The sequence below is a fragment of the Lutzomyia longipalpis genome, chromosome 3, assembly GCF_024334085.1.
Source record: "Lutzomyia longipalpis isolate SR_M1_2022 chromosome 3, ASM2433408v1".
Taxonomy (NCBI): domain Eukaryota; kingdom Metazoa; phylum Arthropoda; class Insecta; order Diptera; family Psychodidae; genus Lutzomyia; species Lutzomyia longipalpis.
Window position 1 is genome coordinate 18784016 of NC_074709.1, and position 14371 is coordinate 18798386.

Below are 14371 nucleotides of genomic sequence, written 5' to 3' on the forward strand. Positions count from 1 at the left end.
CCGTGGCCAATTCCGCCAATTCGATTTTTTAAATCATTAAAATATGAAATCTAAAAAATTATCTGTTCGCCGTAAGATAATTTAGAGAAAAACATTTAATTTTTGAGAGAAAATTTAAGTCAAAGTTTGAGGTTATATAAAATATCAACAAGAAATATTTTTTAGACAAGAAATCTTGTCTGATAGATTGAAAGAAATAAAAAATACAATAGTGACGTCATTCTTTACCATTTTTGGATGAATTATTGTTAACGTCTCTCACCTGATTCTGGAGGAAAATGAGAAGTTTCTTTGACAATTTCTTATTCTTTTTTGATCTTTAGCAACATTAGCATGTCTCGATTGTTCCTTGAATAAGTAATTTTTCCATATATCAGTGACTAAACTCCTTTATTTGTTTTTTTTTTCTAAATTAACTCTCAGCTAAAATTTGGCCAAAAGTCATAAAACTACTTCAATAAATTGCGATTTATTGCAATAAATTGTTGTATATCTTTTGTATCTCATTTTAAAATGCACGGCAGATTCGTATTTTCTCTTGCTAAAACGGAGAAATTTTCAGTCAAGTTTTTGCGACTGACTTGGAGTTTCTTTTTTTTTTTTTAAAGATTTGGACTTTTCTCTGACATAAAAATAAACCAGATAAATTCCTCTTTTCTATTAAATAAAAGTATTATGGCGAAATAGAATTAACATTGAAAAATAGATTAAAAATTAAAAAGAGTGATAAGATTTTTTTTTGAAAGATTCTTTCATTTAACACGAGATTGTGGGAGGAGATATTTGGGGAAAATAAACCACCCGGACTTAGATTCTTTTTATGGCAAAAATTTGAAATATTTCTGGAATAGAGAATACAGAAAAAAATGAATTCTATATAATTCTCATTCACATTCAAGAGATTTGAGAAGCAATTAAAAGAGTGGAGAAAATTGTGAAGAAACACGTGACGCCCGTTTAAAATTCTCAAACGGAAGTGGAAATTTCATTTTGCCGTTGTGGCAGTTTTCACAGATTGCGAAATATCCGTGAATGTGTCGTCCTTTATGACAACACCCTCCCTATCTTGATCACTGATCCCATTGAGATCGAGCGATGCCATTTCATTTTCCAGACTTTTCCCACTTTCTGCAGACTCCTTTCCAGATTTCTTAATACTGGCACGATTCTTGGATTTATCCTTGCCTTCCTTTCCACTTGCCGCCTTATCGCGTCTTTTACTGAAGAAATTGTGACACCCATTGGGGAGGAAGCCCGTGAGTTTCTTCTCTTGCTTCGCACCTGCACTTCCTGTTCCCTTTGCTGGAGCTATTGAGGCATTTTGCGGTGTCTCCTGTGGCAGTGGCAACTCGTTGTGCGCTGCTTCAGTCAGTTCAATTTTTGGGGAATCCTCCTCGGGAGACTTGGGCTTATCGGATGCTTTGGTAATTGCACTTTGTGGTGTGGCCTCGTCGGCCTCTTTATGGTTATTCCTGAACGTGGGTGCCGTTTCGGGACCCAATTCTGTGTACACGACTAGGTTTGACTCACTCGTCCCTGCTGCAGCAATCTGCTCTTGGAATGATGCCTCACGTTCGATATCGCGTTTTGCCTGAACAGCACCCCAAATGTCCTTAAGTTCCCCCGAAAGGTCACGATCTTTCACCACTATTGGTTTTCTCGTGAGTCTCAGACCTGGATTCATGGCTTCCACAAATTCACACATTAGCTCCAAAAGAGCCTGACGCTCCTGATCATCTGTGCTCATATTGCGTCCTGTCTCCTTCAGTACATCCGGATTGGCCATTACAGCAAACACCAAGGGTGGTGATCGAGGATTACCTGAATGTACCTGCCAAAAGATGAAAAATTTAATTTCTCTTAACATTTTCAAACGAAAAAACCTTGTAAATGGGAAAAAAGTGAAGTTGAATTAACAATAAAATGATGGATTGAAATACAAATGCCACCAACACACGCTAAAAATTCTAAATTTTATCCATTTATGTCTCAATATTAATCGCAATTACATTTTCATTTTGTGTCAATGTCTTATCTGAGGTTGCGGGTGATAAAAGCCAAGAGACACAAAAATACTTTGCTTAAAGGCAATGTACTTCCGTGCGGCAGAATTATGTTTTGTTGACCTCAATATATTATTTAGTTATTATTTCAATTGAATGTTGACCCCTTTGTTGCTTCCTCCAGCAATTTAATTATTTCGCAATGAGATGCTCTATCATAAAAAGTCGCTTTATGTAAACAAGATTAGAGGAAGGAAAGGAATGTGGAAGGAAAATTAGGAGAATGTGGTCCAATCCGGACTTCTTACGAGCTTTTTTTTCCAATCCGCTGTTACTTAAAACGGATAAAAAGGAATATTGCTTTTTATTTTAAACTATTTTTTTCATTCTGCGAGGACCTTTATTGGTCGGAAATCGGCCACGTTCCCCTAAGAATAAATTCCGAATACTTCAATTTGTTACATTTGGAGTTTTATTTATTTCTCTCACTGTAGATTTAGTTGAAAACATAAAAATTCATGTTATGTACACAAATTTCTAATGAAACTTTCACCATCATGAACTGAACAACCTTTAGTTTCAGAGGGGCAGTTAAAGCTTGAAACAAACAATTGACAATTCAAAATGTTATAGAATCATAAAGAATTCTTCATAAAAAAATAATTTAAAAATTATATTTTAGCTCAAAACTTGATTAGGGGAGACCGTGGTAAAAAAAGTCATTTTGGAATTTTGAAATGCCGATTTCTCCAAACTTATGAATCGGAAAAATCGGAAAAAATTAGGGTGGAATGCCCTACCAACATACAACATTTGACTGTAATTTGGAGGATATCCGATCAGTACTTTAGGAGTTAAAAAAGAAAAATTTTTGGCCCATTTCCCAAACTTTTGCGTATTGAGACAAACGCGTTTTCCAATCAGATAATTTTTCTCACTAGCTAGGTTAATGTAGAAAATGTTGCCAAGGTGTACTTTTCACAAACTTTCAAACTTTTCAAGACTTCGAACTTTTAACAATATTTTCTATCCATTTGTCGCAAAATGGCGTGATTGAGAAAATCGCAAAATTCTCTGTTTTAGTAGATAGAAAAGTGAAATTCCTTGTTGCGGATCAAAAGATGAGAAGTTTAGCTATCAACTACTATCAATCTCTCAGGTGGAAAATCATTGGAAATGTCGGAAAATTCCACCGACTTTATTTACCCCGCTGGTGACTATATTTACCCGCCGAATTAAAAAAAAAGAAAGTCAATAGTGGAAGGGTTCAGGAAAAGCTCGAAAACTCATATTTCCCGTGGAGATAGAGAAAAATGGTCTGAGACAAAGTTGTAAGCCAGGAAATTTCCTATAAGAATGACCTATCGAGGAAATTTTCTTGCCCTTGAGGAATCCTGCAGATAAGGATTTATGCAAATTGACTTTTTTTACCCCGGTCTCCCCTACTAAACTCTTCAACATTATGACCTTAAAATATCATTTTTAACATAAAACATTATTTAAATCTCTCTCTGAGAACACGCTAGAACTATAAATTAATCTATTTCTTTGAAAGTAAAGCTTTTACGTGATGTCTGCGTTGTTTCGTGTACTTGTGCGTGTGATGCGTGTCGTGCATTAATGGAAAAGATAAATAAAAAAAAGTTATCATTCGTAATAAAATATTTCCAAAAGGCTTTATTTTTATCTTGAGAAAGTTTTATTGTTATTTTTTTAAAATTTTAAGCTATTACAAACCTTTAAGAAAAAGGCTCAAACAATTTTGCAATAATTTTATGGATTTTTACATTAAATTATTTCAAAAAGTTTATCAACGAGTAATTATATAAATAACTTTCAAGCTTTATTTTGCTTTGCTTCATTCTTTGTAATGTAGATCACGGAAACCCTTTCTTGATATATAACTATATATGTTGCTATATATATTTACGCTTGAGTTATATATCGTTATCAACAATTTGGTCCTTTAAGTAAAATTTTCCTTTACGTACCACCCATAAAAATAATTCATGAAAAAGTACAAGTTTCAGATTAATTAGTTGATATTTCCAGAAAAAAAAACAAGTCAAAGTAGGACAGAAAAGAAGAAATGAAAAAGGGAAAGGTTACAAATTGGGCATTTTAGGCATAACTATCATCTACGTTGTTATTTACCCTCATTCCACCGTAGAGGGGTATTGGATCACTGGGATTCGATGGCATTACAATCCGGGACCAACTCATGACGTTGATGAAGAGCTCCTCGCCATCAATTGTCGTATCTCGGATGCACATCCGTGGTTGTGGGGGATTCTTAAAATTCCTAAAAGCTCGGGAGTGTCTAAAATTCGGGGGTCGTTCTGCTGTTTCCATTTGGAATTGCTGCTGCTTCTGCTGGATTGTTACACCTGCAGTTACCGGGATCTCTACATTCACCCCATCAGTCTCACATCCTCGGCGCCCCCGGGCCGGAGCCTCTTTCGAAGCTCCATGCTGGGGCGACTGTGGAGAGGTCATCAGGAACGTTTGTGAAAGATTACGCACTTTGCTCTATCACACTACGTGGCCACAAAGGGCAGAAAGGACACACCGATGGGATTTTCCACGGGATGCTTATGAAATAAACAACTGTGTTATTGTCTAAAATATTTTCGCGTTTGTTCTTCTTATTTACAAAAATGTTAATTTTACGTCAGAGAAAATGGCATTCCATATATAAAATGTTATAGTACCATTTTGAATTTTATTGTGAAAGTTATATAATTTCCTAGTACAGCAACCATTTTAACAGAAAATTGTAGTATAACAATTATAACGAATATAACAAGTATAACATAGGACTTTAGAGTATAACACTTGGGTCTGGAGACAGGAACCAAAAAAGCACGCCACTCCCGCCATCTTTTCTCACATAGCCTAACCTAAAAATAAGCAGCGGTAAATGGGTCAATTCAAAGAACATCTTTACGAGCCAACATCCAGTTATTCCTCTCGCGATGATAGCCCAAAAATTCCATCTTCATAATAACAGTAAATGCGCAGATAAACTGCGGCGACAGAAGTAACAGAATCTCCACAAGTGGCAATTGAGAATGTGAAATATTGGCACAGTCCCCTTTTGCGTTGATTAACCGAAAGGTAAGAGAAGAAATGTTACGAAAGCACCATCGTGCACAGCTTCTTTCAGTCGAAATGAATTTAAATCAAGACCAAAAGACGGGCTCACAGAGAGAGTGGCTTCACTGCGAATTAAATGATAATTTCCACCTGATGTAATTATACATATTATTCGAGAGATTAATCGAGAACTCATTTGCGAATTTCTCTTGTAACATTCGTTTTTGTTGTTAAAATGTGAACAAACTCAACAAAGGAAAAAGGTAAAGTCTTCCGAGCTTTGGATTATGGTATATGAAAGTACCTTTTGTAAAATGCATTTCAGGGGGAATTAAGTAGCAAATGTCTCTTGAAATTACAACAAAGTGCTAATTCGTCGCAGATTTATGACTTTTCTGGTTTTCCAAAAGCCAATTATTTTACAATTGTATGTTATTTTGTAAAAAAAGATATTTTTATATAGATTTTATGAATATTGTCTGAGACGAGGTCTGGAGATATATAGAAGGAATGATAATTAGTTGTATCTGTTGAAAAAATCTGAGTTTTATAAGATAAAAAATAAATATGGAGGCAGGTGAAGCAATAAAACCATTTTCATAATTTAAAATTTAATTGCTCAAAAGTTTTTAATGGTTTATGTACCTACTTATTTGCTTAACACAAAAGGTCCTTAAAAAAACATTCACAAGGATCAAGTTTGGTGAACTTTTTTTAATTTCAACAAAATGATTTTTTTGGGTGTTGAATTTCTAGTTTTTTGACCAAGCATAATTAGTGTCAGTTCTTCAATAATTTTTATAACTTCTAGATCAATTCCGCTCTGTTTAAAGGGATATTGCTGATGCATTCGACTATTTTTATCTACTTTTCTTTTGATTATAAAATTATCGTACATAGATTTTTACTTATCTGTGAAAGTTGACAAAAATTCACTATGATTCAGAAATCATTCCTGGATAAATTAGTTAGATGATATGTATTTTAGATCCTTGCAATGATGGTACATATTTTGAGAGTTCAATTGGTTTTCTCTGATTATTTTTTTTTACTTATTTGATGCCTAAAGAAACTGCTAAATATTCATTTTTACAGAACAAAATTTTACTAAAAACACCCTTAAATAAATAATTGTTCACAACGCAATGGATTTGTTTGAGAAGAAAGAATGAAAGTCACTAACAAGGAGAGTACCCCAACCTTGGGAGCGGGATCGGGACGAAACCTGTGGGGTTCGATAGAGCATGGCCAAGTGTTAGAACAAAGTGGTCTTACTTTATTCGAATAGGCCTTCAGTCCTTAGAAATCTAGGGTTAAAGTTTTTTGTCCCTTAAAATTCCGTGTCTTAGTTCATGTCCAATATCTCAGGCTGTGCTGTATGGATTTCAATGAGGTCGGGCTCGTTGGAAAGGTAGATAGATGGGCTACAACTTTTGCGAAGACACCAACATTGTGGGGGCACCCCATGGGGCTCAAAAGGGGGCTTCTTTCAAACATTTGCCATTTTCTCGAGAAATTTATTAGATATATATATACTTTTTCTAGCCCATGGGATAGGCCTCGTGCAGCCCTACAACTCTTCCATACATGACTTTTCGCTCAGACATCGTTAAATATGAGTTTTTTGCATATTTATGAAAATTCATCAAAATATTGCATTTGTTGCCATTTTGCGTTGACAGCCCACAGGGTGTATCGGCTAATGTGTCTCCGTACAGTGGGAAAATGCCTTTGGGGAGAATTGTGGGATTTTTATGCTTTCTTCGCGGCAGTATTCAATGGATTTGGATGCTCCTCGATGATGACCATGCAATTGGACATTCTTTGGTGGTTGATGATGGCATATGAAGTTGTGCTATGTACATTTTTTCAGCAAAACAACAGTATGCACTCTCTCAACACACTCCAATGCTCCCGTACGTGTCTCATTCGGTGCAAATTCATGCAAAATTGTTAAATATGAATGGTCAAGTGGTTGCCGATGGACATTGCTATATATATATATCTATATATATCTATATCTATATATATATATCTATATCTATATATATATCTATATATATATATATATATAAAAAAATTGAAGAAAATACAAATTAAAGGGAAATTATTTTATGTGTGCGGTGGGTGATTGCTGATGGAAAATTTTTATTTCTTCTTTCTTGCAATTTCTCTATTTTGAGGTGATTTTTCCTTCTTCTTCTTCCACAAGAACAATTTTTAAAGAAATTAAATTTCTTTTATATTGAAAATAATAAAATTGGTAAATGTGGGTTCTTCAACAATTTGAAGAAAATACAAGTTAAAGGGAATTAATTCTTCCTCAACTTCATCATATAACTTTTTTTTTCTTTACATAAATAAATAAATTAAATTTTTATTTAATAAATTGGAGAAAATAATAAAATTGTTAAATGAGGAGGTTTGTTGCTGATGGTAATTTTTCTCTTCTTCTCATTCAATGTGTAGTATTGCACTTTACTTTACCAATTTCTTCATATTACTTTGAGGTGATTTTTTCTTTTTTATCAACAACTCTTTTGAAGAAATTAAAAAGAAAATAATAAAATTGGTAAATACGGTGGGTGGTAAATTTCCCTCTTCTTTCCTTCAATTTATTGCCTTTTTTTTATCAATTTTATAATAACACTTTGAGGTGATTTTTTTCTTCTTCTTCAATGACAACAATTTTTGAAGAAATTAAAATTGGTGAATGTAATGATTGAATGCCGATGAATAATATTAACTGAAAAAGAAACATATTGACAATTTACAGACATTTTCCAATCTTATATTGGGGAAATTTCTCTTCTTCTTCAACAACATTTTTAATAGAAAATATAATTTAAACGGAATTTGTAAATGTGCGGTGGGTGGTTGCTGATGGAAAATATTCTTCCACTTTTTCTTAAAAATATTTTTTGTCATTTTCTTTACCAATTTCTTCATATTACTTTGAGGTGATTTTTTTCTTTTTTATCAACAACTCTTTTGAAGAAAATACAAATAAAAGGGAACTTTTTCCTTTAAATAAATTAATAAAATTATTATTTATTTAATTGGAAAAAATATTAAAATTGTTAATAGTGGTGAATGGTGGTTACGGATGGACATTTTTTTCTTTTAGTGTTAAATATATAATTCTCTGTTCTTTACCAAATTTCTATTTTCTTCACCAACATTTTCTTTTAAAGAAAATTGAGGAAATACGCATTTGATAAGGGAAATTGGTAAATGTGGGCTCTTCAACAATTTGAAGAAAATACAAGTTAAAGGGAATTAATTCTTCCTCAACTTCATCATATATTACTTTGAGGTGATTTTTTTCTTCTTCTTCAACTATTTGAAGAAATTGGAGAAAATAATTATATTGTTAATTGTGGTGAGTTGAGTGGTAAATTTTCCTCTTCTTTTCCATCAATTTATTGCCATTTTTCACCAATTTCATAATAACACTTTGAGGTGATTTTAAAGTGACTTTTTAAAGAAATTTAATTTATTTTATATTGAAAATAATAAAATTGGTAAATGTAGGTTCTTCAACAATTTGAAGAAAATACAAATTAATTCTTTATCAACTTCTTCATATTACTATGAGGTGATTTTTTTCTTCTTCTTCAACTATTTGAAGAAAATACAAATAAAAGGGAATTTGTAAATGTGCGGTGGGTGGTTGCTGATGGAAATTATTCCTCCACTTTTTTTTTATAAAATTAAAAATATTTTTTGCCATTTTCTTTACCATTTTTTTTTCATATTACTTTGAGGTGATTTTTTTTCTTTTTCTTCAACTATTTGAAGAATTTGGAAAAAAAATAATGAAATTGTTAATTATGGTAAATTTTCCTCTTTTTTTTCTGCAATTCATATCTTTCAACATTTCCCTTTTCTTCACCAACTTCTTTCATATTATTATGAGGTGATTTTTTTCTTCTTCTTCAATGACAACAATTTTGAAGACATTAAAATTGAAAGATGTAGTATTTGATTGCCGATGAATAATATTAAATAAGAAAAGAAACATATTGACAATTTACAGACATTTTCCAATCTTATATTGGGGAAATGTCTCTTCTTCTTCAACAACAACCCTGACGAATCTTATGGTAAAAAATATTTATTGAAAACTATTTTTTCCTTTGTGATTTCTGTGGTTCTAAAGAAAGTATTTTTTAAATGAACACAATACGACCATGGTCTTTGGGTATTTGCAGATGGCACAATTGAAGATATATATATTTTTTTAAATTTATCATGTCTTTTCCATTAAACATAAAAAGAGACATAATAAATATTAATAAAAAATTAATAAATTATTTGGTGAAAGTTGAAGATGGTAACAATTTTAAAACTTGAGGAAGAATTGTTTTGTGACTTCCTTGGGTGTAAATTCGAGGATTTGTAGCTTCTTCACTGCAATTTGGTCACTTTTAGAGTTGCAATTGGAACTGTTTTTATTTAAATTTTTGTGTCAGCAATAATTTTTATTTTAACATCCTTTTCATGGCTGCCGAGAGCATTGAAAGTTCCGAAATTTAATTCTTTCACAACAATTAACATTGATTCTTCCACCCCCTCATAGGGTCCATGAAGTGAAATTTCACATTACATTTACCTCAAGCTCAAAAATACAATTAAAAAGTATTTTTGAAAAAGGGCTCTCAAACCAAAAGTATTGCTGACAAAATATTATTAACACTTCCATCTGCAACACTCCTTAAAATTACCATTCGTAAAAAGTAAAGTAAATCAACTCACAAATGATCCCAAAGTAAAATTTAATTTAATTAATTCAATTAAAAAAAAATAAATTCTTGCCAAATACCATCTTCAACATGAACCAAAGATCTGCATGACCTCACTAACCATCGAGGTACATGCTCTAGAGTGCCATAAAACCATTGCAAACCAAATACCATGGTCATTTCTAGTTCAAATACAAATTTGCAAGCGTCTGGGTCGAAAGCTTTAATGAATCTGGCATCGGATATCTTGTATGCAATAATAGCCCTGTGGATGGTGTACTGGATTCTCTATTTTACAGTCCGGGGATCTAATCCCGCTGCGGAATTTTCTTTTTTCCCCTAAATTCCCCTTTTTACCAATAAATACCCATTGGAATGTCTCACAAATTGCCATGGGGAGTGTTCTGATGGTGGACAGAGTGGATGATGGACATACAATGTCTTTTCTTTGATATTTTCTCAACATTTCTCATACGTCATTGGTGAATATCTTCAAAATATTAATAAAATTGCAATTGACAATTATTAAAGAGCTCCCATTGGGTTATAGGGAGTTCATTGAGATCCTTGGCATGAGCCTCAAGTGTTATGCAGACCATGGTCACATGTTGAAGATGGCCACAATTGTTAATTTTTATTCTTTTACATGGAAAATGTGTACAAAAATCATTCTTTCTACCTAAATCTTTCACGGTGTGTATTATCAATTTACCATTCTTGTAGGTGATCCTAATGGTAAAATTATACATTGCAGATGGCAACATTTTTTCAGCAATGCTATTTTTTCCAAATGTTTCCTAAAAATTCCTTTTAATTTCCAAAGTCTCTCTTGCAAGAGTTTGAGGTGCGCTGTATTTATATTCATCTTAAAGAATGGACCTTTAGGGGTGGGGGGGGGGGGGATGTATTGAATAAAGAGAGATAATTTTTGACAAAAATGTTACATATTCTAAAATTTTAATTTTATTTGTATTATTACCTTTCATGAAGATTTTAGTTTTATTACTATGAGATTTGGTTAATGAAAATACCTTGATAATTAAGACATCAATACTTTCGAATGAAAGAAAAAAAAAGTATTAATGCTATAAAGAAGGTTTAATTTTTTATTGCAGGCGAAAGAACGAAAAATGGTATTTCGTTAATATTTTTTGTTAGGAAAATTTTGGATTAGATTGATAAAAGAGGGTTTTCACAATCTAACGATATAATGTTAATCTTCAAGAGTAATATTGTTAGAAAGGAAAGATTAAAAGATTTTCATTAATAATTGATTTTTTAGCATTCATTGCTGACCAAAGGTCACAAGAGAGGGCAATTGGTCTTAAGTAAGACTTAATTTTAATGCAGTTCTTATATTAAATTCATTATAAAAGGTGTTTTTATGACTTTATTGTAACGATTATTAGTACACTAATAAACTATTTAGCTATAAATCATAAAAAAACTATCATTATCTTATTCATTGGGAGGATATAAGAAATAATTGTCATCATGTCTGATTTCAAGTCTTTTTGATCACACATTCAATTTCTACAAATGATATTGATATTTTAAATTGTTTTGCTTTCTCATATGCTAAAAGACATAAATATGGTTCTTAACAATTAAAGCATATGAAATGGAATAAAGTGAAACCTACTCTCCTTTCTTTCATTAAGGAAAAATAATTATCATTCAAAAAATATATTTTTAAGTTTAAAAAATTTATTATTATTCGTATTCGAAATAAATACAAGAGAGGTATTTTAACATAGAATACTATTTTTAAATGAAGAAAAAATCAATTCAGTTTTTTTGCTATGGGATTTCTTGTGTCATTCCAAATATGAAGAAATGATTCATGTTCACTTTTTTAAAAATACAATTTCAGAAAATAATAAGCTTCAATGTTAAATGTATATTCAAGAGTTAAAAAAAGCTGTGTCTGGAAGAAACAGCTAAAAAAAACAATTGATTGTGCGTAATTTTACTTTCCATTCTTTCAGATATCTCGAGCATCTCGAGAGTCAAGACTGTGTAGTAGTACAGAATCGGGAGGGCAAACCGTGAGAACGTTTTAGAATTAAATGATTTCTATTCCTTTAAAAAACATGAAAAAAAATAATTCAAAACTTTTTGTCTTACTATTTTTTGGGAAAAGTTTGTTTAAAAAATGATGATTCTTATGATATATTTTTTCTTAAAAATAATTGAACTTTTAAAACCACTAGTTCAAAAGAATATTCACTTTTCTCACTCTTTTTATAAATATGTTAAGATACGGTAGTTAAATAGAATTATTTATTCATTTATTAGTTGCCATCCCTGCTCCGTACACAGAAAATAAAAGTTCGTAGCATTGTTCGTCAAATTTTGTGAAAAGTTCGTAACTACAATGCTTTTATATGGGAAAATTCACCTCCAAGTTCGACCTACAGGTTGGAGTTACGAACCTTTCACAAAATTTGACGAACAATGCTACGAACTTTTATTTTCTGTGTAGAGCAAAAATACAATGTATATGGAGAAATAATTTTACCCATTGAGAGAGACAGCTATAATGGCTGTATGGTTCTTCAGAACTCTTACTTTTTTTTAACATTAATTTTTTTAACATTAAATACTTTACTGCATACACATTCATCAAATAATATTTTTAATAGAGGGCCTCTACGGTATATTAATGGTCATATTCTGAACTTTCATCATTCTTCTTTTATTTTCATTAATTCATTATTTACATATTTTCATTTTTTTTTAATTTCTCATGTATCTCTTGCAAATATTTAAGTTTGGCTATAAAGAATGAAATTTTAAGGAGGGGGTGTTTAATAAAAGAAGTAAATTTTTGATATGAAATATTTTAAATCATTCTCATTTTATCGGGTAATTTGAAAGTTTTAGTGGACCATTTTCATTTTTTACAAGCCCAAAGGACAACGTTTCCATATGAAATAATGTAGAAAGGATATTGGTAAATATGGAGTTTGTATTTGGCTAGGTTATCCTCTCTCTTTCTCTCTCTCTCTCTCTCTTTCTCTTATGGGTCACCTCATTCTTCTAATGCACATGTAAACTAATTGATGTAATAGGGGGTTGGAAAACCTTCATGAGATGAGTAAAATAATCTATCTATCCATCTTAACATCTTTGTAAATAATAAGAATGGGAAAAATGCAGTAATTTGAAGAATAATAAGTATATCATAAGAGTCCTGATTTTTTAAAATTAAGTTTTCCTAAAAAGTGGTAAAGAGAATCTTGATACATTATCTTTCGTTTTTAAATCATTAGAAATCCTTTTCTCTTTTTCTTACCACGGCTCAAGAATTTCATTCCATTTAATAGTAGAAGTTTTTAATTTTATGAATGTATTTAAGCTTATAATTTTTAAAGAATTATGGATCGGTTTTGATAAAAATCTTTTCTTTTCTTTTCTAACAACTTAAAAGTTGTTGTAAGATTTTAATAGATGGTGTTTTTCACCGTTTTCTTTTTTTGTTCAACAAAAAGGAAAACAACGACTTTTTGTTCTAAAAAAACGATAAAAAACAGCTTTAAAGAGCAATGGAAAAGTAATGTTCATCCAAAGATCTGATTAAAGAAAGAAATAAAATGTCAAAATTTCTTAAGATATTTCCCATAATACCAAAAATCTTATAACTTACAAATTATTACTTCTTTTATTAAAAAAAAAAAAAGTGAACATGAATATTTTCTTCACATTCAGAATATCACTCACAAGAACTCCTCTTGCAAATAATTAAAATTGATTAAATTAGTTTTTCATTTAACAGTAATATTTTATGTTAAAATACTCTTTTCAATTAAAGGCAAGTAAAAAATGTATTATCTTCTATATAATAAAGAAAGGCCTGTTTGTTGGTAATCGTCGTTCCTTCTTTTCTATACAAATCCACACCGTTTATCCAATCGCGATGAAATTTGGTACAGAGGCTCCTTATACCAGGCCAGGTAGCCCCCATATAAGTCATGCATTTTATAAGAATTTTTGAATTTGACGCCTGAAGTTTTGTATGAAAATGATTTCTTCTCTTTGCAAATTCTTCTTTTGGGATTGATAAGTGGCCCTAATCTACCTTTAAATCATCATAATTTATTTTCTCTCTAAAATGTGCGCGAAGCGCAACAAAATCCCCGCGCTGTGCTCCAATTTACCTCGTTAAAAATAAATATGTGCCTATATATTTATTTCCTTTTTATTAATTATGCTTCAATAACAATTAAAAGAAAGTATAATCGATATAGATTTATATGATTTTTTTTTAAATAAATAAGCACTTTGACTGTAGAGTAGATGTCTAAAAGTTATAATTTCTCGACAAAAATAATGCAAAGATCTTTAGATAAAATATTTTGAGTGGAAAAATTAAATTTTGGTCATCCTGGCAGATTTGGAAAGGCGATGAATGTAGTTTTCAAGGAAGAAACTTTAATAGGAAAGATTTTTCAGAGACAAAATATTTTCACTTTTTTCCAGTATTACAACACCTAGCTATTGAAAACAACTCTTTAAAATACCTTC

The 14371-nt window shown here is 31.2% G+C and overlaps 2 protein-coding genes across 3 annotated transcripts in view; both read right to left on the reverse strand.

Moving 5' to 3' along the window:
- The window catches only part of LOC129792430 (PIH1 domain-containing protein 2), a 927269-nt gene extending 922596 nt beyond the window's left edge, over positions 1-4673 (reverse strand). Inside the window, exons 1-2 of one of the 2 annotated variants that reach the window (XR_008750807.1) lie at positions 4158-4673; positions 582-1831 (exon numbers count right to left, since the gene is read on the reverse strand). Coding sequence is in view for 1 of the 2 variants with exons in the window: in XM_055831491.1 (XP_055687466.1) it covers positions 986-1831; positions 4158-4499 (1188 nt within the window). In the remaining variant the exon portion in view is untranslated. Of the gene's footprint in view, positions 1-373; positions 1832-4157 lie in introns of those variants that run through there. The other variant, XM_055831491.1, reaches the window with a different exon arrangement.
- Positions 1-14371, reverse strand: part of LOC129792365 (transient receptor potential cation channel subfamily A member 1) — a 1125827-nt gene that overhangs the window by 922596 nt on the left and 188860 nt on the right. The gene's annotated exons all lie outside the window — the stretch shown is intronic.